The sequence below is a fragment of the Anopheles coluzzii genome, chromosome 3, assembly GCF_943734685.1.
Source record: "Anopheles coluzzii chromosome 3, AcolN3, whole genome shotgun sequence".
Lineage (NCBI taxonomy): Eukaryota > Metazoa > Arthropoda > Insecta > Diptera > Culicidae > Anopheles > Anopheles coluzzii.
Window position 1 is genome coordinate 95,013,783 of NC_064671.1, and position 25,733 is coordinate 95,039,515.

At 42.6% G+C, this 25,733-nt stretch overlaps 6 protein-coding genes across 8 annotated transcripts; 3 read left to right on the plus strand and 3 right to left on the minus strand.

Annotated features, from left to right (window-relative positions):
• Window positions 1–1,426: 1,426 nt before the first annotated feature.
• Window positions 1,427–7,176, plus strand: LOC120955850 (alanine--glyoxylate aminotransferase 2, mitochondrial). Of its 2 annotated transcripts, none has more exons than XM_040377039.2 (6): window positions 1,427–1,713; window positions 2,820–3,126; window positions 3,207–4,035; window positions 4,109–4,222; window positions 5,876–6,010; window positions 6,865–7,176. In XM_040377039.2, exons 1-6 carry the CDS (start codon window positions 1,683–1,685, stop codon window positions 6,982–6,984), a joined length of 1,536 nt encoding a protein of 511 aa, XP_040232973.2. In that variant the 5' UTR covers window positions 1,427–1,682; the 3' UTR covers window positions 6,985–7,176. The 2 variants fall into 2 exon arrangements, with proteins under 2 accessions (XP_040232973.2, XP_040232974.2); XM_040377040.2 differs by lacking the exon at window positions 6,865–7,176 and adding an exon at window positions 6,231–6,444 and having other exon boundaries at window positions 1,428–1,713.
• Window positions 4,229–5,869, minus strand: LOC120955851 (protein amnionless). The gene is made up of 2 exons (XM_040377042.2): window positions 4,727–5,869; window positions 4,229–4,660 (listed from the first exon to the last, which is right to left on the minus strand). The coding sequence occupies exons 1-2, from the start codon at window positions 5,739–5,741 to the stop codon at window positions 4,239–4,241; spliced, it is 1,437 nt and encodes a 478-aa protein (XP_040232976.2). The 5' UTR covers window positions 5,742–5,869; the 3' UTR covers window positions 4,229–4,238.
• A 46-nt stretch (window positions 7,177–7,222) lies between the features above and the next one.
• Window positions 7,223–13,183, minus strand: LOC120955852 (uncharacterized). Of its 2 annotated transcripts, none has more exons than XM_040377044.2 (5): window positions 12,932–13,183; window positions 11,156–12,100; window positions 9,349–9,472; window positions 8,416–8,583; window positions 7,223–8,334 (listed from the first exon to the last, which is right to left on the minus strand). In XM_040377044.2, the coding sequence occupies exons 2-5, from the start codon at window positions 12,064–12,066 to the stop codon at window positions 8,209–8,211; spliced, it is 1,329 nt and encodes a 442-aa protein (XP_040232978.2). In that variant the 5' UTR covers window positions 12,067–12,100; window positions 12,932–13,183; the 3' UTR covers window positions 7,223–8,208. The 2 variants fall into 2 exon arrangements, with proteins under 2 accessions (XP_040232978.2, XP_040232977.2); XM_040377043.2 differs by having other exon boundaries at window positions 12,631–13,183.
• A 1,764-nt stretch (window positions 13,184–14,947) lies between these two features.
• Window positions 14,948–21,081, minus strand: LOC120958654 (protein disulfide-isomerase). Its single transcript, XM_040381602.2, has 4 exons — window positions 20,962–21,081; window positions 20,411–20,636; window positions 16,024–17,294; window positions 14,948–15,946 (listed from the first exon to the last, which is right to left on the minus strand). Exons 2-4 carry the CDS (start codon window positions 20,562–20,564, stop codon window positions 15,896–15,898), a joined length of 1,476 nt encoding a protein of 491 aa, XP_040237536.1. The 5' UTR covers window positions 20,565–20,636; window positions 20,962–21,081; the 3' UTR covers window positions 14,948–15,895.
• An 88-nt stretch (window positions 21,082–21,169) lies between these two features.
• Window positions 21,170–23,487, plus strand: LOC120958651 (tRNA (uracil-5-)-methyltransferase homolog A). The gene is made up of 3 exons (XM_040381596.2): window positions 21,170–21,450; window positions 21,522–22,842; window positions 22,906–23,487. The coding sequence occupies exons 1-3, from the start codon at window positions 21,271–21,273 to the stop codon at window positions 23,202–23,204; spliced, it is 1,800 nt and encodes a 599-aa protein (XP_040237530.2). The 5' UTR covers window positions 21,170–21,270; the 3' UTR covers window positions 23,205–23,487.
• Window positions 23,488–23,586: 99 nt separating this feature from the next.
• LOC120958653 (beta-1,3-glucan-binding protein 2-like) lies at window positions 23,587–25,677 on the plus strand. The gene is made up of 2 exons (XM_040381600.2): window positions 23,587–24,710; window positions 24,784–25,677. Exons 1-2 carry the CDS (start codon window positions 23,729–23,731, stop codon window positions 25,338–25,340), a joined length of 1,539 nt encoding a protein of 512 aa, XP_040237534.2. The 5' UTR covers window positions 23,587–23,728; the 3' UTR covers window positions 25,341–25,677.
• The last annotated feature ends 56 nt before the right edge of the window (window positions 25,678–25,733 follow it).

The following is a 25,733-nucleotide window of genomic DNA, read 5'->3' on the forward strand; positions in this document are numbered from 1 at the left end:
CATATAGCGATAATGAACCTTTGACTGCGATGGCTATTAGATTTAATGCACATTATGACTCTTTTGACTGGAATTCCCTAAGTTAACCTGTTTTTCTTGTTGTGATACTCTGTGTTATTTTTTTTTTGTGCTGATGTTACATTGTACCGTGATGCTTTATGTTATTATAAGTTTAGTTTATAAGATCAGTGATAAGGCCATTGATGGCCAATCGCTTAACATTTACAAATAAACAAAAGGCATTTCAATACAAATGTCACCGCGTTCTGAGGAGGATATTTGAAAACACGGTTATCAGATCACATTGCAAGAATAAAAAACACTATGTTTCATGGAAAATTTCAAATATTCTCAAAAACTTGAAGTCAATAAAAATTGGGTATTTTTATCAAAACATACAATAAATTTAAAAAAAATCCATTATAAATGGCGCTCCACTGTATTATCAAGGTGTGTTTATTAAGGAGGTGAATTGTTAGCGCGTTTTCCGGGCGCCATCATTGAGTATTGTTATGTCAAATCGCATACAATTTTCTATACCCCCCTCCAGCCCTCCCCGATTTTAATACCGGAGCCTCCAGTATTGTTATGTCAAGTCGTGAAATGTCAATTTGCTCTGAAGCACTTCACCTCCTAATATCCATACACCTTGCTGTATTATCACGTTTTGTAACAAGTCGGTTGAACTGTCAAGTTTGCGAGTGTGTCGAGAGTTCGTGCCTATTTCGGTATATTGAGCTACAGCCGGACTGAGCTACACGTTCGTCGAACGCGCGAATTGTCACCGCGGTGTTCGGAAAGAGCTCTAAGTGGTGGATAGACGTTGCTGTGCCTATTATCACGCACAAAAGCCTGTTCGTCCGAAGGCATGCTGTAGTCGTTGTGATTTTGAATTTAATCTTTGGCCGTTTGGAAGTTAATTTGTGATTGATAATCAATAATATATTTTGCAATAAAATATTTAAATTCGGTAATCTCGCGTGAATGGCAAAATACCCAACACGGAAGAGCAGCAATGCGTTTTATCGATTATCGATCTCTTAAGTGATCGCTTATGTTTACTCGGGTTTCTCAACAAAATCAAGTTTTTCTTCAATCTGTGATTGATTACTTTAAAAAAAAACAAAATCATTTCCATCCTAAATCTAGCTGCTTCCATACTAATCGTTGCAATTTTGGGAAAAAAATTTTCAAAGCATTATTTACATATTTTTCTCTACATTTATCATCATTTCTTTTAGTAAATATAAGCATGAAGTTCTTCTGTCCATAAGATGTCTTCATTTTACAATAAATTTAATGACCCGTCCCGCAAATTGCGTGTGCTCCCTTCTATAACAAAGAGCAGACCAAATGCACACAACGACTATTGCGCCCGATCGTGGAACCCGCCTGGGTCGAGAGTAGTGGGTCAGAAATATTCATTCAATTTCATCCGCTCACACCAGTCTTCCGTTGATCGCCGAGCGCTGAAGTTCATCGGTGCGGCACCCTCGAGCGACGTCGGGCGTAAATTGCAATCAAAACCAATACCGTGTGCGCTTGTGTGCTCTGCGTCTGTTAACGTATGCCCTGTGAATACTGTTAATACGTCCCTTTGATTACAACGGGTGCTCCCTTTTCCACGTGGTGTGTTTTTGTTGTTCCCTTTTCAAACGTTCAAAAACCACGAGCGGTTTGAGATGCTCCTGATGAACCTACAGCGCTTATCAGGTTAGTCGGTGATGTTGATCTAGATTATACCACTACTGCACCAAAAACTACTAATCGATGTTAAACCGAAACGTGAAACTGAACAAACGATTGAGAATTTATGTTTTGCTGCAAATCGCAAGTATGCTAACGGTTTTGTGAGTAGTTGAGATACACGTGTTTTTTTTTTTCTTAATGTTCCGTGGGCATGGATTATGTGTGCGTACCTCGTACGTGACCATTATCTTGTGTCTACGTGAGCTTCTGCTTGCGCGAGCATGGTAGAGAAGCTTTTCTGGTTCGAGGCTAAACTTCCTTAGGCGGACATGAATGAAGCAAATGGTGATCTTTGGCACGATCATAAGGAAGTAAAACGAAAAAAGTAAACACACACTCACACAGGCACTGGCTTGTTTCCTTCGACAAAAACCAGTTGTAAACCAGTGACACAGCTTTAGATGGGGTCTTTTGCAAAAGATCCGCCGTCTTTAAGATGCGAATATAGTTCAGCACACTAAGAACACAAATGGCCACGCACGCTATTGTGATGGTTCATTGGTTAACAAAGAATAACGCCGCAGCGATGATGATTGCCGCTCAACTCGTGCTATTTTTAGCCACGATCGTATCGCGTTCTAACTGTTGATTAAGCGCCGCTCTAACTGGTCGACATTCTTAAGAGTGGATCGAGATCCCTACTACAGAAATGTGAATCGGTGACAATGCACACGCATTTCACAGCAAATTCATGATAAAACTCGCTAAAACAAGTTCCTTTCTTACGCTTCGAATCGCACAAGTTGAGTCTCGCTTTTTCAGTTTTCACCGAACCGGTTTAAGCCCCAACAATCCAACAATCCCCCCGTGCCCGCAGGCAAATCCAACCCACTCGAGCGGTAGGAAATCGGAGGATTAAAGGGCATTTCCGATGCGCAAATAAAAATGTAAATAAACTTGACCTTCGCGATCTCTCGCCGGAGAGCACGAGGTGCGTTGAAATGGTCAAAATTTTGCCGATAGACCCGTTCGCCTTGATATGCACCGAACCCAGTGGAGCAACAAAATCATTTCCAATCAGCATTGGTAAAACATAACAAAGGAATAACACATTTTTCTACTCCTAACAGCTAGTTCACTTGGAGGCCGATCACTGTGCCGAAGACTCACAACGCAACCCAACACCCAACATCCAGAATCGTTAAAGCGGCAGCAACGACAGACGCAAACGCAACATGAGTCGCCGCCGTACAAGGGCCAAAGTTTCGAGGAGGTCGTGGAGCTGCGTAAGCAGTACCTAACGCCAAATGTGACCTCGTATTACAAGAAGCCGTTGTTAATTCACAAAGGCAGCGGGTCACAGCTGTTTGACCAGGACAAAAGTTATTTGGACATGTTTGGTGGTATCGTTACGGTGTCTGTAGGCCACTGCCATTTGTAAGTGTTATTCCTTTGTTGTTTGTTGATAGCTGCAGTTTGCATCCTTTAATGCCATTTAAACGTCGTTCATGCGCTAGGAAAGTAAATGCTGCCCTCGAAGAACAGCTGCGCACCCTGTGGCATACGACGAACATTTACATGCACCCAAAGCTGCACCAATATGCGGAGAAGCTGGTCGCTAAAATGCCGGGCGATCTGAAAAACGTTTACTTTGTCAACTCGGGCTCTGAGGCGAACGATTTGGCCATGATGATTGCGCGCCTGTACACGGGCAACCATGACATCATCAGCTTCCGAAACGCCTATCACGGAGCGTCGCCATATACGATGGGCCTGACGGCCCACTCTACCTGGCGCTATCCGCTGCCCGGTCTCAATAGCGGCATTCTGCACGCGATGAATCCCGACCCCTACACGGGAATCTGGGGCGGCAAGCAGTGCCGTGATTCGCCGGTGCAAACTACACGCAGTTGCGACTGCCAGGAGGGCCAGTGCAAGGCGACGGATATGTACTATGACCAGCTGGAGCAGCTATTCAAATACTCGCTGCCGCGTGGCAAGGTGGCCGGCATGTTTGCTGAATCGATTCAGGGCGTCGGCGGCACTGTGCAATACACCAAGGGCTACATAAAGCGGGCCGCCGAGCTTGTGCGAGCAAACGGTGGACTGTTCATTTCGGACGAGGTGCAATCCGGTTTCGGTCGCACTGGAGAGCATTACTGGGGGTTCGAAGCCCATGACATCGTGCCGGATATAGTGACCATGGCGAAAGGAATCGGAAATGGTTTCCCTATGGGTGCGGTGGTTACTTCGCGCAAAGTGGCGGAGGTACTGTGCCAGGCCCTGCATTTCAACACCTTTGGTGGCAACCCGCTCGCCTGTGCGGTCGGAATGGCTGTTCTGGATGTAAGTTGTTGGGATATGGTTTATTTAACAAAAAACCGACCGTAAGCACACCCTTTCTTTGCCGTCGCTTCAGGTCATCGATGAAGAGGAGCTACAAAAAAACTCACTTGATGTGGGCACCTACATGTTGAAGGGATTAGAACGGCTCCGGGACAAGCACGATGTAATTGGGGACGTGCGAGGAAAGGTAAGACGTTTTGCTGTTACTTCACGAGCAACTCCACATCATCGAACACCTCCATTGCGGGATCAACCTTCGGCGCAGGCTTTTCGTACATAGGGTTATTGAACGAGGATGCGTGATGGTTTTCCACATCATCAGCCAGAGCTGCTGATTCTTCCCTTTCTTCGTTGGCTAGTTGCACTGCGCTAGGATAGGTAACGTCCACCGAAAGCCCGTCCACATCATTGTTCGGATCGAAACGTGCAAACACGAAGGGTGTTGTGAAAAACTGACGATTGCGTACCGCCGCTCTAAGCCGCGGAAGCAACACATCGTCATAGTAATACACGTAAATAATGCTGAAGAAAGTGGACGCAACGATAAGGGTTAGCATGACGAACGCCAACAGCTGACCTCCCTCCAATGGTGTATGCGGTTGACCGGCGTGTGTTACTTGAAAACCTGTGGAAATGTGCAGAAAGGTGTTACGCCTTTGGCTAAGACGGCATCAAACATCATGACTCTTACCTGAGGAGAATTGCTTCTCGAAGAACGGTCGCAGACTGTCCATCATACGGGTACTCTTTTCACCATACTCGCCCTTGTCTACGATGATCAGCTGAACAACGTTCGCCCCAGCCGATCGATCCACCCCGATATGAAACTCCACGCCGGAATCGTCCACCTCCCCCGTATTGATCTTGCGTCGCAATTTGTCCATGAACGTTTGCATGTTAAACACGCCCTTGATCGTGGCCATATCCATGCGTAACCAACTACCACATATCGGACAACAGTGTCCCGGCGGATGTATAGGCGAAAGACAATGCGGTACGGTACAGCGTACGTTCGAGCAAATGGCATCCATCTGCCGTCGTTCTTGGCAGGGACATTTGTCCGCATTTGCACATTTACCTTGACGGATTAGCGTGTCCTCGGCATTGTAGAACAGGAACTGTCCCAGCTCAGACGACATGAAGTTGTGAAAGCTGTCCAATCCTTCGATCGTGTCTCCAAAGCGTACATTTCCAACCTCGATCGATTCGTGGTACTGCATGTCAATTGGTTTCGGCATATTTTTTCCCACCTCGAAAACGACCAGCTCATACTGACAGGGCACACGCTCGGAGTGCGGAACGGCGGCATTGGGTGTCGAGTGGGTGGATCGTTGCTCGTCGTAAGTTGCCCAGTTGCTACCGGAATAGTAGGGTGTGCGCCCGGGAGCGTTGAAGATCGCTACAGAAATCGCCGCCGGGTCACGCGAAACGACATTCAGCGAAAACGAATGGTCAGGAAAAAGTAAGCCACCTTGCTGTGGGAGTATAAGCGACGACACGGTCCAAATGCCCACCGGGAGACTGACGAGCGCGTTCAGTTTGCTGGGAAAGACGATCGTTTGGCCAGCGGTAGGCAAATTAGCCGATACCCAATTCGCGGCGTCCGAGAAGCTTACGTGAGGCACCCAAACTTTGACACCATTGCTAGGATGGGTCGCAACTACTAGCAGGATTACAACAACACTAGCTGCGGGAGTTGCTTTCATATTGAATACTTGAAATGAACTGTATTCATTCTATCCTGGCCCTTGATCAGAATGGGGCGTATAGCCACTGAAAACTACACACTGAATCAGCGATAACCACCCCCATCCCATGTGTGTTTTTTTGCCTTTTTCAGGGATTGATGATTGGTGTGGAGCTGGTTGCCGATAAAGAAACGCGACAGCATCTGAGTGCACCGCATTTTGTCGACATCTGGGAGATGTGTAAAGACATGGGCGTTTTGTTCGGTCGCGGTGGTCTAAATGCAAACGTAAGTATCTTTGCTCGTATGATTATTTGCGATCATTTCCAATGTCCCATCCGTACATTTCGCCACAATCAATATTATTTTTCAGCTCACCTCTTCTAACGGAATTGATTTAGCTTTTTTTTGTTGCTGTATGGCAGTAGTAGATAACAAGCGACAAAAACACCGATAGTAGATATTATTTAACGAATTGAATTTCGTATTGTTCCCTTCCTCTCAACAGGTCCTTAGAATTAAGCCTCCGATGTGTATAACAAAAGCTGACGTCGATTTTTCCTTGCAAGTTCTTGATATTGCCCTGCGCAAACATTCGGAAAAAACGCACTAAAATATTTGAGCTTCTGATTAGCACGGAATTCGCAATAATGAAGAAGATGTTCCAAACATACATGCGGGCACTATTTGGCAAATAAACAATCAATTGAAACACAACTGAATCAACATTCTAAAACAGTTTAGGAATAACTATTTCATTCGAATCTCCTATCAACTAGTTGCTCTTAACACACTAGCTTTTCCTAATGCAATCGGGGCACTCATTTGATATTAACATCGTGTTTGTGGTTATACGTTTATCACGAGTGGACATGTTTAAGCAGAAGCACAACGGTATTAGTATTTTGCATTAGCTAGACTAGATTCTTGGCTTTATTTATTTTGTGTGTGCATGCTTTTTAACCAAGCTATCCGATTGCTTATCTAACCTAGCGCTGATTGAATCGTTCCATCCTTACTAACACAATAATGTCTTCCTTGGTTTTGTTGCGTGTATTTTACCGGGCGTTTTGTATTTTGGAACAAACACATTAATTTTTTTACAATAATCTTCATCGATTTGTTTGATTTGATTATTATAGGTATTACGTATTAAACCGCCAATGTGTGTCAATCGAACGGATGCTGACTATGCACTGGCCGTCATCGATTATTGTTGCGATCAGTACATGAAGAAACAAAAGCGTGGCTCCAGACGCTGACTCTTGTCAACTGTGTTCTACTGTGATGTTTTTAGATTCCCTTCAGGTTTTGTGGACACCTGCATATATTTAAAGTGCAAGTATTTTTTCTATGATTAAGTAAGTTTATGCCTGCTCTTACGAAACATGACATTCCATATTTTATCTGTGATGTAAGACTGTGAAACAATAAAAAGAACAATAATAAATTCAGCTCTTCGAGTGGATACGATTTCGGATAACAAATGACACGAAACGGTTTTGTTTTTACTTACACGCTCCAAATGGTTTAATAATTTTCTTTAGGTATCGTGGGATCGTCTTACTTCAATACTACATTAAATTACAAAATTTAAAATGTGTCCACGTGATATATTTTACCGAAAGTTATGGAATCGAGGCAAAATCCGATGCCCATTAAAACTGCCGCTAAAACGAATTTCAACGCGCAAGCTCGCCAGCGACTCAAAACTTAAACGTTGAAAGGTGAAAAGAAATTATTCTTCAAAAAGTATATATTGCATGTATGATTTTTGTTTGTTTTACATTTCCACATATATGTTCGAATCTTAGTTGAGCCGCGTATAAACATATTGAAGACATGCATTCCACCAGCATTTGAAAAAGTTAGTAAAATTACACGTATGCAACAGCATTTTTGGTATGCTACAGACTTGTACCATTCATTTGGGATATAGTTACGGCGTTGGCAAATGCATTGCAGAAAAATAAAACTATCTTACTTGCTTGCTTGTAACTGTTTAGTTCTATTTTTCCCAAAAATCCCACCAACTCACAACTTGCCACAACTTGTACACACTCTTATGGAAAATTAGTTCGTTGCTATTCCAGATGGAAATTAAAATGCATATAAATAGGTGAACAAAGAGTTGTTAGCCTACGGACGGTTTTTGACAGTCAAGAACGTGCTCGGTCTGATCTTCGGTTGACGTGGTTAGTATGATTGAGATTCTTTCTTTATCATAATTCATACGAGAGAATGTTTTTTCGTTGTGTGCATACAGACTTACAGCAATTACTGTTGGTTTTCAGTGGTTTCGTGCATGGGTACATGACTGCTAATGCGTTTGGGATCCTTAATCGCTAGCTGGGTCTGGTGGACCAATAAATATCACTATCACCTAGAACAATACAAATATTAACAACTGATTGACTTATTTCACTAGCCTGGCGTGGAAGGACTCGAACGATTTTTTGGAGCCGAAACTGACAGTCGTATCACAACTATGCCTCGATTTCGATCAGTATTTTTTCGTCCGAATCCGCATCGGTCGTAGCGAGCAGCGCTGCTGAGAGTTCCAGTCGCGCCTTTTGTATAACCCATATCATAAGAGCGGCGCCAACAATCACCTAACAAATGGAAATCGATCGATATTAGCACACTTCACACTTCCAGAGCACGCAAAAAGAAATGGTTTATTATACTCTTACCTCCACCACAAATACGCCATATCCTGCCAGTCCCAGAGCAGCATTGTGGTCACTTAGTACCTCGTGAATAGAGCGTAGCTTCGAGCCTAAGTATACGTTAATAGTTTGCGCTGGGAGCAGTCCAATTACCGTTCCGGCATGGTAGCTCCGGGTATTTACGGAGCTTATCTGTAAGATGAAAGATTGACAGTATAATATCAGTTGGCAGTTGACCACGTTGGACAGCCGAAAACCGTTTTTTACACACTATAAACAATACAAACACATGCCCCAACCCGAACGTACGTGCTCGAAGGGAAATAAACTAGCAAAATGAAAAAAAGAGAACGTTACTGCTCACCATTATACCATTTCGAAAAAAACTCTATGAACAAATGTGAGTGCAAATAACAGGCTACAATTATTTTAATCTGATTTTATAAGATATAAATAGGCATTTATAACGACAACTATTCCAGCACTGTACTGATATTCTGTTCAAGGTAACATTCACAAACAACAGCCAACAGAAAACGAGCGTGAAAAGCTGGCAAAATCTCTGGGACAGTAATGATTCTACCTGCAATAGAATAGCTACAAACTTAAAAAGTTTATAATTGTACACCTTCGAGTAAAGTGGTCCATTGTTAGTTGATTGTGTTTGGGATGTTCATAATATTTGATTTGGCAAAAATACGACAAGGTTTGCTCATTTTAGTATACGCATCTTTTTTCTCTATGCCATTTGCAGTGACTTGACACATTAAACACAGCCTGTTACAAGACTGATTCTACCAAGCGAACTATCACGCTTTCCAAGCCTAGTTGCATTATAAGCTCGAGAATAGTTTCTGGCTCGCACATCACGTGAAACTAAGCCACATGGTGTCACGTTTTACGGATTTCGTTCAAGCATGTCTACTCACGAGGCAACACAGTCTAAAGTCAACTTACGCCGAATATGGTGTTTTGCAGCCCGAATGGTATTGGTGTTAAGCGTGCAAAGAGTACAATTTTGAAGGCCCTTGGTCCGGATATAACCCGAAGGATGGCACGGCCGGTTTCGTTTCTGATGAGCCTGAAAAAAGAGAAATATGACGAAACATTACCAAACGACAAATGCAGCTAAACGCAACCAGCCAGATGTTATGTATGTTGTAAAGCGAACACAGACCGAAAGGCGAATTACGTTTCATGGCCACTTAATAGGGCCAAGTGTTAACCAGTGCGATTTAAATCACCACAACTCTCAATTCTGCCACCCTATGGCTATGGGTAAAAAACCAAATATGCCTGACACATACATATATTCAAACTAAACAAATATGTATTAATTAACACGAACAGAGGAAAAGTCCAGCTTCGTTACAGCCTGATACTACTGTTTCCAAATCTTTGAATTAATTCTTTTGAAGTATTAGACACAAACTTTGCAGCAATAATTTACTAAAACAAAACTAATACTGCAATGTTTCAATGATCTAGAGCGACTCTTTTAACATATTTACTCGATTACGCTACAAACGCACATAGGCAACCACTTTGATCAGTTGTCAAAGCGGCTGACCTCGATATAAGCGTAACCTAAAACGAGTGAAAATTGAAGTGATGTTTCCACGAGCGGCTGCTGTAAGCCAACGCATACAACGGTAAATTGCAGAGACATACGAATTTAGTAGTCTAGCTCCCAGCTTCGGCCATTGCCTTTATAATAGCTCCATGATGCTGTTTGTTTGTTTGTTTGTTCGACGTTAGTGTTGGGTGCGAATGTCTCTCGCTGTTACTCATGGAGCATGCGTCTGGTGCTTTAATACATTCTAACGCTTCGAAGAATATTACATCAATTTTTGTGTGTAGATACTGTTTGCGCTGGTGCAAAAAACTCTTATTCACATTCAATGCGCAATGCACCGCAACGGTTTCCGAAAGCCGGTGATATTTTTAATTGGGAAACAATCAAGGAATGATGGATTTGGATAAATAATAATGACGATTCTGTTAACCGACTGTTAACTTAACTGTTAGACTTTTTTTTTTGCTCATATATTATTTTTGTTCGATTATTCGATTCGATTGTTCGAATCATTAAGCGAACTTCAATTGCTACCTTTAGCAACTAGCAACTAACTCGCTATTGGAAGACATTCTTGGTGAGTGTAGAAACACAAATAATTGTTGCCCCAAGTGTGCTATGGAAAAGAGTTTCAACTGTTCAATACCACGTAGCAACCGTTTAGTTTGCTGCTGTTGCTAACTTATTTGAACACATGTGCCACGTCACATCCACCCTTTCCTAAATTGAGACTTGTAAATTAACGTTAATCATGAGTAAACATACTGCTCTTGCTTTAGTATGTGCCGTGTCCACTGCTATCTGTATGATACAACAACAATTTCAACAATATTGGCAACAGTGGCGATTTGGCAAAAAGATTCGTGTATCACCATAGTTCATCACAGTGAGTCAGATGCTTTACATTATTAAATATTTAAAATATCGTATCTATTCAGCATTTCAATATTACTACGATTAATGTAATTATCAGCATCCACCTATAACACATATAAGCGACTCCTTATCGATCGCATGCGCTTAACGCATGTTAAACTTTTGCGTAAACAAGTAGACTTCTATCATCACATACCAACCATCATGTACTATGTACAGTATTAATTTGCAGTCCCAGAATAACCGCTGGAAAAATAACAGCCTCAAACAGCCCCAACTACTAAAGAAATGTTTGAAATAAATAATACTCACTTGTGTACGGGCAGTTTGCTTTGGAGCGATTTGATTGTATTGTGCGCAATGGCCACACCAAGATTAGCGCCGATCACCACTGTCAGCAGCCCGCGAATGAACCCAAACAGGTAGCCGCTGGCAATGATCAGCACTAGATAACCGACCGTTACGGGAAAACTTACGACGGTGAACATGCACAGAAAGATGACAAATATTATCCACGTGTTCTGCGTTTCGATCCAGAACAGGACACCTTTGGCGGTATCTCTGAATGTGTAGATTAATAGCATGATCCCGATCAGCAGGCACAAGGGAAGCAGATAGCTGAACATGGGCCTACGCTGTGAGGCCACTATGCGCTGCAGCCGGTACAGCCAACTATCGCGCATTGCGATCGTGTCACCGTCTATCGATGATCGCTTCCTATCATTAGTGATCGTTGCCTTGGTAACTGGCAATGAGGAAGGCCTTGATAAAACTGCTTTTGCGGGTAGTTCCCCGAACAGACTGTAGTTTCCAAACTGTTGCTGTTCGTAAAACGATAGACAGGCGCCGCTGGCCGTCTGTTGCGTCACAGGATCGTACTCATATAAGCAACTGCTCGGTTTCTTCTTTGGGCTAGTTCCTTCCAGTGACACTACTGTGAAAAATGCTTCTGTCGGTTGTACCAATGATACTGGCGATTGGTCCTTTGCAGTAGCAGCCGAATGATGTATGCCCTTAAACAAAGGCTTATTGTGATGGGCGTTCCGGATCGGAGGCGAAGCAGGTGTTGGTATCGTCCTAGGTGATGTGATAGTTTGTGATGCCGTTAGAACGAATGTCGGTGAGGTCAGTGTCGGCAACTGATGAAAATCCTCCGTCGTCTTTTGAACCAATGATATTGCTTGTTCATCGAGTTTGATTCCATTCTCGTTCGAACAGTTCATACTGGTTGCAAGATCCACGGAAACACGCAGAACGCTAGGTAGGATTAATTTAAAACGAATAAAACCAATCAGTACACACTATCAACGTTTCAAGTGAGGGCCAGTTAGTTATTCCCCTTTTATGTGAGATCGGTTACGGCAGTTACTCTTATTGAATGGAGACCGGGAGAAAGTGAGCAAAATACCACAACCATCAACAAATGTGAGCAGTGTGTTAAATCGGTGTCGGAATGGCGACAAGCACTCACAAAAGAAATGAGTGAAAGCGGGTACTTTAGCCGGAACTAGCCCACAGGAAGACAATAAAAAAAGTACTTAACACCATCGGAATTGGTGAATCATAGTATGTAAGCTAGAAAACGTACGTTAAGGCAATTACATATGAAAATAGATTCTTGTTCCACCATAATCAAAACAAAACACGCAGAAGCGCATTCGCACACAAACCCACTTCCACGTAGATAACATATTGAATAGAATGAGATGAAAAAATTGTACAAAATCGATCGTTTTAATTTACAGCAATCACCGTCACCGTACAAAGGCCCACTTGCACTCATTTACCACTGATGCACGAAAACGGGACGGATGGGCAATATGTTCCCATCGACGCTGCGATAAATAAAGATGTTACTCCAGTAGCAGGGTCCATTTTCCAACCAAAAACACACCAGTAAAGTTACATCTTCCTACAAGTCTGCAAATCTTCCAACGTTACATTGACATACACTGCTCGAAGCACCGCACTATCGTTTTAGAGACTCGTTTGTTGTGCAAACTTCTCAAATGCTTTTAATTACACGCCACAACTGCATTGCGTTTATGTGCTCCGATGCGTACACAGGAACCACGCAAAAAAACTTACTTCGACTTCGGAGTTTCAATGCACAGAGCCCGAGTCCGAGCGCGAATGTTTACATTTTAACTTATTTTCGCACGCATACGAACAAAGTTTTCTCTTTGCATTGCAAACGGAATAATATATAGCATTTCACGACTCGCTCATACTTAACACACAACACACTTCTTTTCTTCACAACAGACTACGTGAGAATACAAGGATGATCGCGCTTCCATCGACAACAAACCTTATTTTTTGTGTTTAGATTTTTCTTATTTTCTTCGCAGTGTCGTTTGACTCCCCGTACAACATGGCGAGGGTTTTTGACGTTCGAATATCGCTGCACCTCGCTCATTTTCTCTACCTTTCCTTTACTTGCTTCCAGTGGTCTTGCTCCAGCGAGCTTATGTGCCCCCTCTCCCACTTCACAACGAACGCTTCGTCCACCATTGTACATATGCCTTTCGTTTCGTGGTTGACTAAATTTGAACAAAATGATTGATCTTTAAGCATTACATTAACAAAGCGTGCTATTTTGCATCTTGCCGATCATCATTTTGCCTCTAAACCGTCCTGCTGTAGCGGGTACATTGCAAGAGATATGTGTGTTGTAATCGTTAGAAAGTGCTACAGTGTACGCTTATCCTGATGTGTTTACTTGCTCTTTTTTGGGCAATCACTTAAGACAGATTTTAGTGCACCAGTTTTGTAGAAGAATGGGAATGACTACAAACATCGGTATATTCACACGCCATCATGCAGCTGAATGCATATCGACGGAAAATTGAAAACATCGAAAGTAAAATTCATTTAAAAAAATCGTAGTATACGAGCCAATATGCTCCGTAAGTACAATAAGCTATCGGGCTATGAAGCGTAAAGTATTAGAAAAATATGTGTACTTGTTTTTTTTACATGTTTGCCTCGCCGTTTTAGGTAGACTGTGCACCGCTGAGCACGTAGGAAAGGTGAGCTCCACCTGATCCAGCCCTCGAGCACGCTGTGCGATGCTGCGCCGTACAGTACCGTACAGCATGTCGTATTAATCACCCTTTTGACAACGCATGTGTCCGCTTTTTTGCCATTTAATTTTTTCCACCAACACCAGCGCGAGCTTTTTGGCGGTCATCTTGAACCCTCAAAAAGACTTACAAAAACGCTCGCCAGCGAGGAAAAATCGCACTGATTTGGAGCGTTGGCAAACTCGTGAAAAACCGTTTTTGGCCTGCGTTTATACTTCCAGCGCCAACAGTTACTCCACAACCAACGATATGCCCAAGCAATGCCATGTCATTGTTTGGACCTTCGAAAAATGAATGCGAATTAAAACCGTTAGATTGGTATGTTATTTCATTTCTCACAACGGGCCTTCTGGAGTAACTTAGGAATTAAGTTTTAGGTGCCTGCCGTAGATGTTGTGATTTACAGAGTTGTGCTCGAGAAATTGTGTACGTAAAAGATACATTGGGTTGTATCTTAACTTTTGCTTTTTTTTATAACTTAGTCAACGCGATACAGTAGAAAATTAAACAATTATCGACACTTATCAATACACGTTAAAATACTAGGACGCACCAGCTGAACCGAGCGCCCCTACCGAGAGCTCCTGCTCGATCGGCCTTCATGCACACTTCATTCAGTGGTCGGCACACCTGTCCACACCAGGATCGGTATGGGTTCAGTATCGGTTCCAGGACCGGTATGGGTTCAGTATCGGTTCCAAGACCGAGACGATTTCATGATTTTTCTCCAGAACCGGTATGGCTCTAACTTCAACTCCAGCAGCGGTATGGGTTCATCATCATCGGTTCCAAGACCGGTATGGGATTCTGATCTGTTCTAGGATCAGTATGAGTTCAGTTTCAACTCCAACACAGGTATGAGTTCATGGAATAAAATTTATAACTAAAATTAAAAAAAAAACCCATGCTCGTTGGGTAGTCCTGCAATCGTGGCCCGTTTGGCCAACCGGGAAAATGACGCGGTTCTTTCTGAATATAAAAACAAACTTCGCAAGAAGCTGCAAAAAATCCGCTAATGTTTCAGTTTTGTTAAGTTTTCATTTTAATGCCTCGAGTGTTATTACATGGTTTGTCGTTGGTGTTTGTGTCTGTGAATGTGTGTGTGTGAATGTTGACTCTGTATCTTTGTTGTGTGAAGGAAGAATTCTTCTGCCTTTAGTCCATCGTAGAAAATCGACGGAGATGTATATCCTAATGTTAATATAACATTCTTCTCGGCATGTTCTTAACGAAGAATCTATCAAATGCAATTTTTTGTCTGGTTTAGTCACTACCTGTTTCTCCATAGTTTTGGAATTTTCGTTTTAACATGGAATTCATACACCACCATACTGTGTTTGTTGCTTCTGTCCTAGTAGTCCGATCTTCCCCTACTGATGGATAACCAATTTGCTCGATTTTTTCGGCTGCGCTTCAGTGTTAATTAATCTGTGGAGCTTACCTCTTATTTTTTTAAGCTTTCAAATTAACTAAGGAAGAAGGAGCGATTGTAAGGAAGGTCGCGAAAACGAATGAATGCAAACATAACTATTGCAAAAATGTAGAGATCTTGAATAGCGGGCCTATCAGATGTTCAGACGTTTTGTGTAATTTATCTATATCGCTTCATCTAACATATTACCGTTTCCTTCATAAAATATAGTATATTACAGTCTCTTTGCGATGTTTTATATTACTATTATGCATAAGCTATCTCTTCTATTCTTTTGAATTTTTATGTTGCTTCACTTATGATTTTTTTAGGCTTCACGGGCGTTCGTTACATGATGTTTCTAGTCGATAACGCTTGAGAACCTATGAAACTGAAACATTACTGTATTGTTTTGATGGTGATTTGGACTTAGAATATTTTTGTAGTTTGTTATGGTATTAATTCACTTTGTTGTTTTTCCTTCCCCGCAGATTTAACGATCTAGGGCAGACACTGTTGACGATCGTGTTGTTTATAAGCCCGCTCTCCTCACGCTTATAGCTCGTCCTTCGTCGGTTTATCGTCCTTCTCCTCTTCTTCTGGTTGCTGTTTGGTGAAAAGAAAAATTCGGTTACATTAGCGTTACATGCCGGTAGCATAAAGCACTTGCAGTCCAAACGTACCTCATCCTTTTCGCCTTCCAGGAATTTAACGAAACCCTCCAGCGTACGCTCGCCCTTAAACTCCACCTTCTCGTTGTCGCCCTTTCGGTACAGGTAAATTGTTGGGAAGGAGGAAATCTTAGTATGCTCCAACTCGTTTGCAGTGGCGTCAATCTTAGCAATGACTACACTGTCACTGTCCTTGTATTTCTCTCCGAGCTTGTCATAGATCGGCACCAGCTGTTTGCAGTGACCGCACCACGGAGCGTAGAATTCTACCAACACGTCCTTGGTTTTATCGAACGCAACCTCATCAAATTTGGTGGCTACAAGCACCTTCACTGGCTCTTTGTCCCAATCTTCGGGCAAGTCCTGTGACAGCAGGTGCTGCTTCACCTTGCCATCCAAGAACGACTGCACAAACTCAAGAATCTTGTCTGCTGATAGGTCATTCGTTTCGGGCTTGTACTTGGCCATGTCTTCCTCCAAGCGAATGATGCGGAGCGAAGGGACTTCGTCTTTCTTCATGCCGAAGAATTCTAGGATGCGGGTGTGGTCCTCCTGATCGGCGTCGATAGTAACGAACAAGATTTGTTCACGGAACTTCTTAGCAACTTCCTTGGCCGGTTCGACGAATTCCTTCAGGTGTCCAGCCTCCTTCGAGATGAAGAACAGAAGGTGGCTCTTGATTTCTCCACCGAAGATCTTTTGGGCCGTTTCGTGGCTAAAGTCAACAATCAATGGCAGGGCCTGGGCGGTGACAAACTTCTTCAGAGCCTCCTCAGTAGCTTCTCCTTCAAAGACAGCCTTTCCTTCATCGAAATGTTTGAACAGGATCACAGAGCCACACTTGGCTTCGTACTTGGCGTACACTTCCTCACTGCTGGTCACACCGAACGGATAGTCGTCAACAGCGACTGCCGTGGACATGAATGCCTTGGCTTCCTTTGAATCACGATCCTTGAAGAAACCAACCACAGCTACATTATTTTCCTTCAGGAATTCTTCAGCTGCCTCAACAGTTTCGAGCTCCTTAGCGGCCGGGCCAGTCTTCTTCTCCAGCCACGATACAATCGTGTCTTGTTCGCGTCCACCAGTATAATCGACCTGGGATCCACTGCGGAAAAATTTCAGGGTGGGGTAACCACGAATTCCATACTTCTCAGCAAGTTCCGGCTCAACCGTGGCGTCCACTTTGGCAAGTTTGATGTTCGATTCCTTGTCCGCGAGCACCTTGGCAGCTTTAGCGTATTCGGGAGCCAGAGCCTTGCAATGTCCGCACCATGGAGCGTCTGTAAAATATGTTTACCGTTTATATTATTGGTATCAGCAATAAAATGCAAATAATACAATCCAAATTGCGAGTACAGTTATCCGTGTAATTTATTCATAGTTCTGAAGACTAGCAGTTCACATTATCATCAAATGGATGAGTATAATCTGTATGGTAAATTATATTTTAGCGAAACCACCGATCTCCCGTGCTCTTTTCCCCCTTCATTTTGAACAAGATTATATATATTGTCATGCATAGCCAATTACAATCATTGGCAGTGTGTAATGAAGATAACAACGGTTTAATTCTACAGATGGTTGTTTTGCTTTCCTACACATGTCTTGTTGGTTTGATATCTGTGCATTACCAACTATAGAACCGAACATATTTTTGCAACTGTATGTTAAGTACATTCATTTTTACTTTGACATCAAGGCAACAGAATAAGTGAACAAAAGACCCTAAAATAGTAGATAGGACATTTTTGATTCATTTTGATAAGTTTTTAATAATTATTAAATCGAGAAACACATTATAGATTTCAATATTATCATATATTTTACAACATTACTTTACTGTTAGCAACAAAAGCAGCCAAGGAAAACAGAATATATTGGAGTCATAAATGCCAAAGAAAACATTTAACATGACCCTGAACTTGAACTGAAAAAAAAATCCTCTGATCGAATCTATTATCGACTGTTACTGACTAGAGATCAGTTAATGAATGCAAACGTTAACTCTTTTAAATCATACTTCTCTTACTTTTTGAAACAGTTTCCACGTAACCGGTACCGTATAGGGGTCGATGACCGGAAACATAAACGACAGCGTTTTCTTCGTGAATAGGCAGGCAACTGTAAAAAGGCTGCGAGTTTCATCTCGGTACAAACACACGTACACATTCGATGAAGAAAAGACTATAAGATGCGAAAGCGGCGGTGGCGATGCGCGATAGACCCTAGCCACTGACGCGTACAACATTCATGGAGAATATGTGTTGGTTTCTACAGTCTTGCCTCACCAATCGACACGTCACGGCTGCTGAGCAGCTTATTAGAAAAACCGGTTTACTGACGCATCTTAGTCTTCGTAGCTCCCGATGGTGCATGTATTCTCTACCTTACTTTGTCAATTTTCCTAATGGATGTTATGGAAAATATGTGTTCAACAGACTTCTAATGTGTATACACGTACGGCAATATCACGTCCGGCTCGCTAATTACTCGTATCAATTTTACAGCCGAAAAAATAGCTTTTTGTGTGGCGGAAATTCACAAAGAACAAGCGAATTTATCGTATTGTTTAGATACTTGTAACTGATATGAGAGCTACGAAACTACATCGCAGCCCAATTGCTCCGCAACATTACATTCAGACATTTGATAAGAAACTATATATGGTATTGCTGTGCAAGGGGCGGGCTTTAAGGAGACTGTTCAAAATTTAAACCTTGGACCTACTACACAGCAAAAAAAAAACAAGACTGAAGAAATACATGCATTGTATGTCACTTGTATGTTTTGCTTTCGGCCACGTTGGTGCTCTTCCAAGGGAACACACCCTAAACACTTCTCTTGTGATTCGTAAGATAAACAAGGTGAAAAAATACGCTGGCAAAGCAGCAACACACACTTCGAAACACAAACATTTGTGTAAACACAGAGAAAAATCTGTATCATCTTTTTGTTTTTTTTTTACGTGTCTTACAGTCCTCTTAGCATCGCGCTGTGTTTGCACAGAAGTAGGCTGCACAAAATGTGCCAAGCTTGTACTGGAACCTAATACACAAATTGGAGCGGTTTGATATGTACCTGATAAGGGAACGGGAAAGCGTATTATCGACGTGGCCTGCTGCAATAGACTTTTTAAATAATCGAAACACGTAAGCGGATTCGCAAGACGATGATCCCGCTTTACGTACACGTAATCGTAAAGGTCAATGACGAAATTCTTCGCCAACGTTTGGATAAACCAAGTGTGGGAGGAAAATTACAAAATCAGGTGTACGTATATATAACACTTTTGTCACATGTATTTGAGTATGAAAATACCGTTAACGTTTATTTTGTACTAGTAACATTATTCGTACATAGTTGAAAAATACATCAAAAAACCGTATGGACTTAACCGAACGACGTCCATAATAATCTTTAGTTTCTTAAAGATTTTGAAGCCATGAACAGCTATGTCCGACCAGCGCATATCTTCTACTAGTAGTTTGAAGCAGCCAGTTTGAAAGTACGCATAAATCTCATTTAGTTGCCGGCCGGCTACTTAAGAAACCGGTTGAAATCATCAATTTTTCCCACCAATCCCAGCATAGTGAGTTGCTGCTTGCTAGGCATTTCGCGATCAACGGGTGAAACGAGGGAAACAAGAAACTTCCACGTATACAAATCTTCCAACGAGGCATGACCACTGGCCGTCTCGGTTCCACTAACAGACGAGCAGGCGCGTTCATGCTCCTACATGGACTGTTCCTTTCTTTGTTTCGTTATCGTTGAGAACTGGTTGTCCGAAAGAGAGAGAGAGAGAGCAACTCCTTCAAGAACCACAGATAACATACTCCAACAGGCAGAATATAGCGTTGAGGAACATACCGAAACATAGCCCTTGGAGAAATGTGGCTAAAATGACTGACATTGCGTTTCTTGACCGGGTCAAACCGCACGCACTTGTTGGCGTAATTGTGCTAAAAACTGCGCTCGCTATCGCGTATCGGATATTCGATGCATTTATGCATCTCCATAATATAAGTATTTGCCTTAATGGAAGGAAATGCTTGGAATCCTTTAAATCCCAATTCTAACAAATTAAACTGCATTCCTAATAATAAACTGTACAATTGAGGTCAGTTGCAGCCTGTTCGATTTTTTGCACTGATTTTTGCTCTGTTCAATACACTTCAGGAATAGTCGGCCAAATCGCGAAACTTTTGCAATAAATACGATGAAATAAAGATTTCTAATCAAAAATATAAAAACTGCCCCACTACACTATCGTTTGTACTGCTAAACAATTAAGGAAACGGCTTCGCACTAACATCAGACTGGATCCCATATTGAAACTCCGATTGCCCCTCCCTCCCTACCCCGCAAAAAAAGGAAAAATAAATCTACAGGTACTTACAGAATTCCACGAGCACAAATTCGTTGTTGGCGATGACCGAATCGAAATTGTCCTTAGTCAGTACCAGCACTCCATCTTCCGTTTTGACCTCTTCGGCTGCAAGCGCCACGGTGGCGAATGCAAGCACCAGCCCGAATGCCGACAGCAATCTCATTTTTACTCGATGGGGTAGGAAAACTGGAAAATGCGCCTTTCGTTGATTCAAGGGACAGGGAACACAGGAAAACTGCACGCGCGTTGGCGACAATGAAAGGACAAGAGTTAAAGTACTGTTAGCCTCGCATATAACCGAACTGCGGGGCACCACTGTCTCGAGCGTCGGATCGACCGAACCGGCAGACGAAAAGTTGATCAATGGAAGCTCGAAGGAGAACGGAAGCGCTTTAAGCCACTGTCGCCATGGAAGTGTTGCAGGAATCTATGGTATACGTGGGACGCTGGGTGCTGGGGTACAGGTGGGAACCGTTTGTCAATACGGTCAGCGACAGAATCTGAGACACGTTAGGGTTGAACGGAGAAATGGCTAAAAATCCAATAAAAATCGTACTTACGCTCACTGGATCACTTGAATTCACGAAAAAACGAACAATTGTATGTTTTTTATCCTCTGACGTGGCCACAAACCGACGGATGGCTGCACGCACACAATCGCAACGCACAATCCACTGAACTGGAATTCTATCGCAAACGTCATCGCAGTGGCACTGCGGCTCAAAATCCAAGGTTATTGAATGTGTCACAATTGATTGTGTCAGCTCACTTTGTTTACAAAACACGTGCTTTGCGATTTGTGAGCCGGCTGCATGGCTTGCTAAACTTTTATTGGCAAGAAAAATACGAAATTTACAACGGCGCAAAATATGGAAGTAGAAAATGATGCTGCTATCGCTGAGGAATCTCCAAAAGAAGAGGTGCCTAATAAGCATGATGATAAAAGTGAAATGAAAGGTGAAGAGTACGCGTATCTGGATGCCACCGGCTTCACCTCCGAGTTGTTCAAAATCGAACTTCGAGGCCTTCCCAAGTATTACGGAATTGGTGTAAGTTAAATGGAATAATTTCTTGTTAAACCCTGAAACGCCCTTAGTTATGCCAATTCTATTATTTGCAGGAGCTCAAGAAGCTGTTAAACGTGAAGATGAAGCTTTCTACGAATAAGATAAAAATTATGAAGCCTGGAAGCCCTTTCATATTCATTTGCTTTCGCAATCAGGAAGATCGTGAAGCAGCCATCAAAGCGCTTGATGGGTACAAATGGAAAGGCAAATCGCTGTCTGCCTTTGAAGCTAAGCCTGCTCCCGATCCACTGATCCGTAGGCGCAAGGAAGCATCGACCGCGGAAGGAGAACCATTAAATATAAAGCGACGCACGGTGGAAGCATCAGCAACGTCGCTCGCATACCTCACGTATGATGAACAATTGAAGCAGAAACAATCGGAGATGGAAAATGTGTTGCAAAAGTTTGGCAAAGAGCTCTGGTCCTCCATTCCAACGCTACGAACTTTTGTGGAAAAACAGCGTCTTTTACACGGCGGCCTTCCTTGCGCGTTTGAACCGATTCGCCCGTCCCCAATGCAAGACGGTTATCGCAATAAGTGTGAGTTTTCTATCGGAAAGGATGCTTTAGGTGTGAAACGTGTGGGCTTTCGAGTAGGCAGCTACTCGAATGGATTTCTAGAAGTTGAATCGATAGCGCACCTTAAGCACATACCAGAATGCATGAAACAAACAGTCGTACTCTTTGAACAGTTTGTACAAAGCTCCCCATTCGATGTGTATAGTGCCGAGACGTATCAGGGCCACTTTCGGCAACTTACCGTGCGTATGTCGCACGCTACCGGCCAGGTAATGGTAGTGGTTGGTGTGCATCTACAGTCATTGTCAGAGGAAGAGAAACAGACCATGAAGTCTTCAATTGTCGAGTGCTTAACATCGGAACCGGGCAAACAAGCAGGCATCAGTTCGATCCACTTCGAAGTGATTCAAAAACGGCAGCAAGGACAGTACACAAATCCTATAGAACATTTGTATGGGGAAACACACATCGAGGACACAATTTTAGGTCTCACATTTCGTATCAGTCCTGCGGCGTTCTTTCAAATCAACACTCCTGCGGCCGAGGTGCTTTATCAGTGTGCAATCGATGTTGCTGCTCCAAGCAAAAGTACAAGCATTCTCGATATTTGCTGTGGCACTGGGACGATTGGGCTTTGCTTTGCCCGCCATTGCAAACAAGTTCTTGGTGTCGATATCGTGGAACAAGCCATCGAAGATGCGAAACACAATGCCCAAAAGAACGGTATAGAGAATTGTAGTTTTTTTGCTGGAAACTCGGATGATCTAATCATGTCGTTGATAAGGCATGCTAACATTATGCCGGATCAGCATGAATCTTTGATAGCGATCGTCGATCCGCCGAGAGCTGGACTTCGTAAGTAATGCTAAAAAAGTTGGTAGAACGGTTCAGTTTGATTTTTTACTTCTCTTCTTTCAGACATTCGCTCTATTACACAATTGAGAAATGCCCGGGGACTCGATAAGCTGGTGTACGTGTCGTGCTCTCCCCAAAGCGCTATTAAAAATTGGGTTGACTTAATGCGTCCCTGTTCGAAGCAACTTCGCGGGGAACCATTCGTTGCGAAAAAAGCAATGGCTGTTGATTTATTTCCACATACTCCACACACGGAATTGGTCATACTGTTCGAACGTGAGAAGGAAAGCAAACAGGAACTCGTGGTGGATTCAGAAAATGTTTGCACCGATAAACCTGTTGATCCACAGCCGGAGACATAAAACAAAAAGATTAATATAACCATGGGGAAACCAAGTGGTTTAATGGTAGACGTGCCGATCCCTGCAAAGGTTTGGCGCGAATCAATCCCCATCTGGTCAATTCCCTCTCTATCAAGGTCTTAGGTGTCATCTGGTTATGTAATATAATCAAGTCGATGTAGTAAACCTTCTGTAACGTCCTAACACCAAGCTAATGAAGACGAATAATTCTATTGTTTATTCCATTGAAGAGGAAACCATGTTTATTACAGACTAAAATACAATTATGCTATACTACATCAGATTCGTTGGCATTTTAATGTTGTGACGTGTACCGATGACGCAGTTGCAATAGGGCCAGTGGTATCGTGCTGCGCTTCGATCTAAATCGCTCATCCATTATACTGTATGAATGGCGAATTCCCACGATTCGTTTCAAACGCCCTTCGAAGTAACGGAAATCCCATCTACTGGAAAAGGTGTGCGGGTTAGCTTAGGTGTGAGGGTTTGTGTAAGATTAGTGAACAGCTACATCTACAAGCAGAATGAATCGTTTTCTGAGACTCTTTATTTTACTTTTTGTGTTTCCCTTTTCATATGGTGATCCTCGTAAAAGTAGTCGCTATCAGCCGCCAAAGCCTCGATTCGAAGTGTTTGATCCGAAGGGATTGATTGTGTGGATTAACGCTGATCCAGGAATTAGTTCGTTTACATTTCACGGGAAACTTAATCAGCAATTTGTACAGAATTACGATGTTGGACGATGGGCTCAGACAATAATTAAAATAAAAAACGGCCGATACCTTTTCATCGATCGCGAAGCAAAACTCGTACCAGGTGATACCATATTTTATCGTACAGTGATTGTTCGTAACGGACAGACCTACCGTACGAATTCCGGAGCGTTTACCGTGGAAGAGCTGCGTCCGGCCGCTACACCTTCACCCACATCCACTTCCGGTATCGTGTCGCGCTCTGCTACGTCCGAGCTATATCCATATGTGCTCACCGCAAATGAACGACGAACTAAGGACGTGAGGTCAACCGCTACCCAAACTGATGATTACGAGGGAAATTCAGCTGAGCATTGCGCTAATGCACAAACCATTGTAAATGGACGAAAAGTGTGTGCTGGTAAACTGTTGTTTGAGGATAATTTTAATGGTCGTTCGATAGATTTGCGCAAGTGGCGCATTGAGAACCGTTTTGCATCTGACCCCGACAATGAATTTGTGGTTTATGCTGATTTCCCGGAAAATATAATGATACAAAATGGTCTATTAGCTATCCGCCCCACTCTGTTCGAGGAAAAATTTGGACCAGGTGCGACGACTCAGCAGTTTAGGTTTGGCGAAGAGTGCACGGGCCATAGCAGTTCGCGGGACTGTATCCGAGACACGAAGATTGATTTTGACATGATTCCGCCGGTACTTACAGCCCAGATTACAACTATAACCAGCTTTAAATTTACATTTGGAAAGGTGTTGATTCGGGCAAAATTGCCTGAGGGTAGTTGGATTTTTCCACGTAAGTGCTCTTCCCAGAAACTACAAAAAAATATCAAGAGCAATCTTGTTAAGAGTATTGTAATCGTTTACAGAGCTATATATCATCCCTGCCACGGACTTTTATGGCCAAGACAGTTATGCTTCCGGATTAATGCGCATTGCATTTGTACCTGGTGGACCGCAGTTCAGGAATCAACTATCCGGTGGACTGCTTGTGAGCGACAGTGAACCTTTGCGCTGCTCTAAAATGTGCACTTTGAACAAAAATGTCCAATGGAGTTCTGATTACCACGTGTATGGGCTGAAGTGGACTCCAGAAGGGGTATGGATGGAAGTGGATGATGAGGTGTACTGTGCCATTGATCCTGGAGAAGGGTTATACCGAACCATTCAGTCTAGAAAGCCTCAAATTGCAAATCTGTGGCAATTGAGCGGATCCCGGATGGCTCCGTTCGACAAGGATTTCTATCTTGGTCTTGGAGTAGGTGTGGGAGGTCATTATGATTTCCATCAATTTAACGGGAAACCTTGGAAAGATTTAGGAGTAAAAGCCATGTTTACCTTTTGGAAAGCTAGAGACAAGTGGTATCCTACTTGGAATGTGAATAGTACCATGCTTGTCGATTACGTTCGCGTGTTTGGTGTTTAACCATGTTTGCCTTCAAGAGCGTCGAATAACATCGACTCAAACCATATGCCAGTCTCAAAATGCGTAAAAACATTTTTGCTTGATATTCAGATGGCATAAGAGTTATAACATAGAGCCATTTTTTAATACATATGTTGGTCAAAAATGCCCTGCCTTAATTTAATTTCAATTGCCAGCAATAAAATGGACTAAACAAGTTTCAACTCAGATGATCATTCACGAGAAAAGGGGGAAATGCTTTATATTAGATTCATACTACTGTTAATTTTAAGTAAATTAGGATACGAGAACTAACAAATAATGTAATACGCCACAATACATAATTTAAAAAAAAAAAACAACATAATAATAAAATAAATTGGCGTATTTTTATCATTACAAATAGCACCGAAA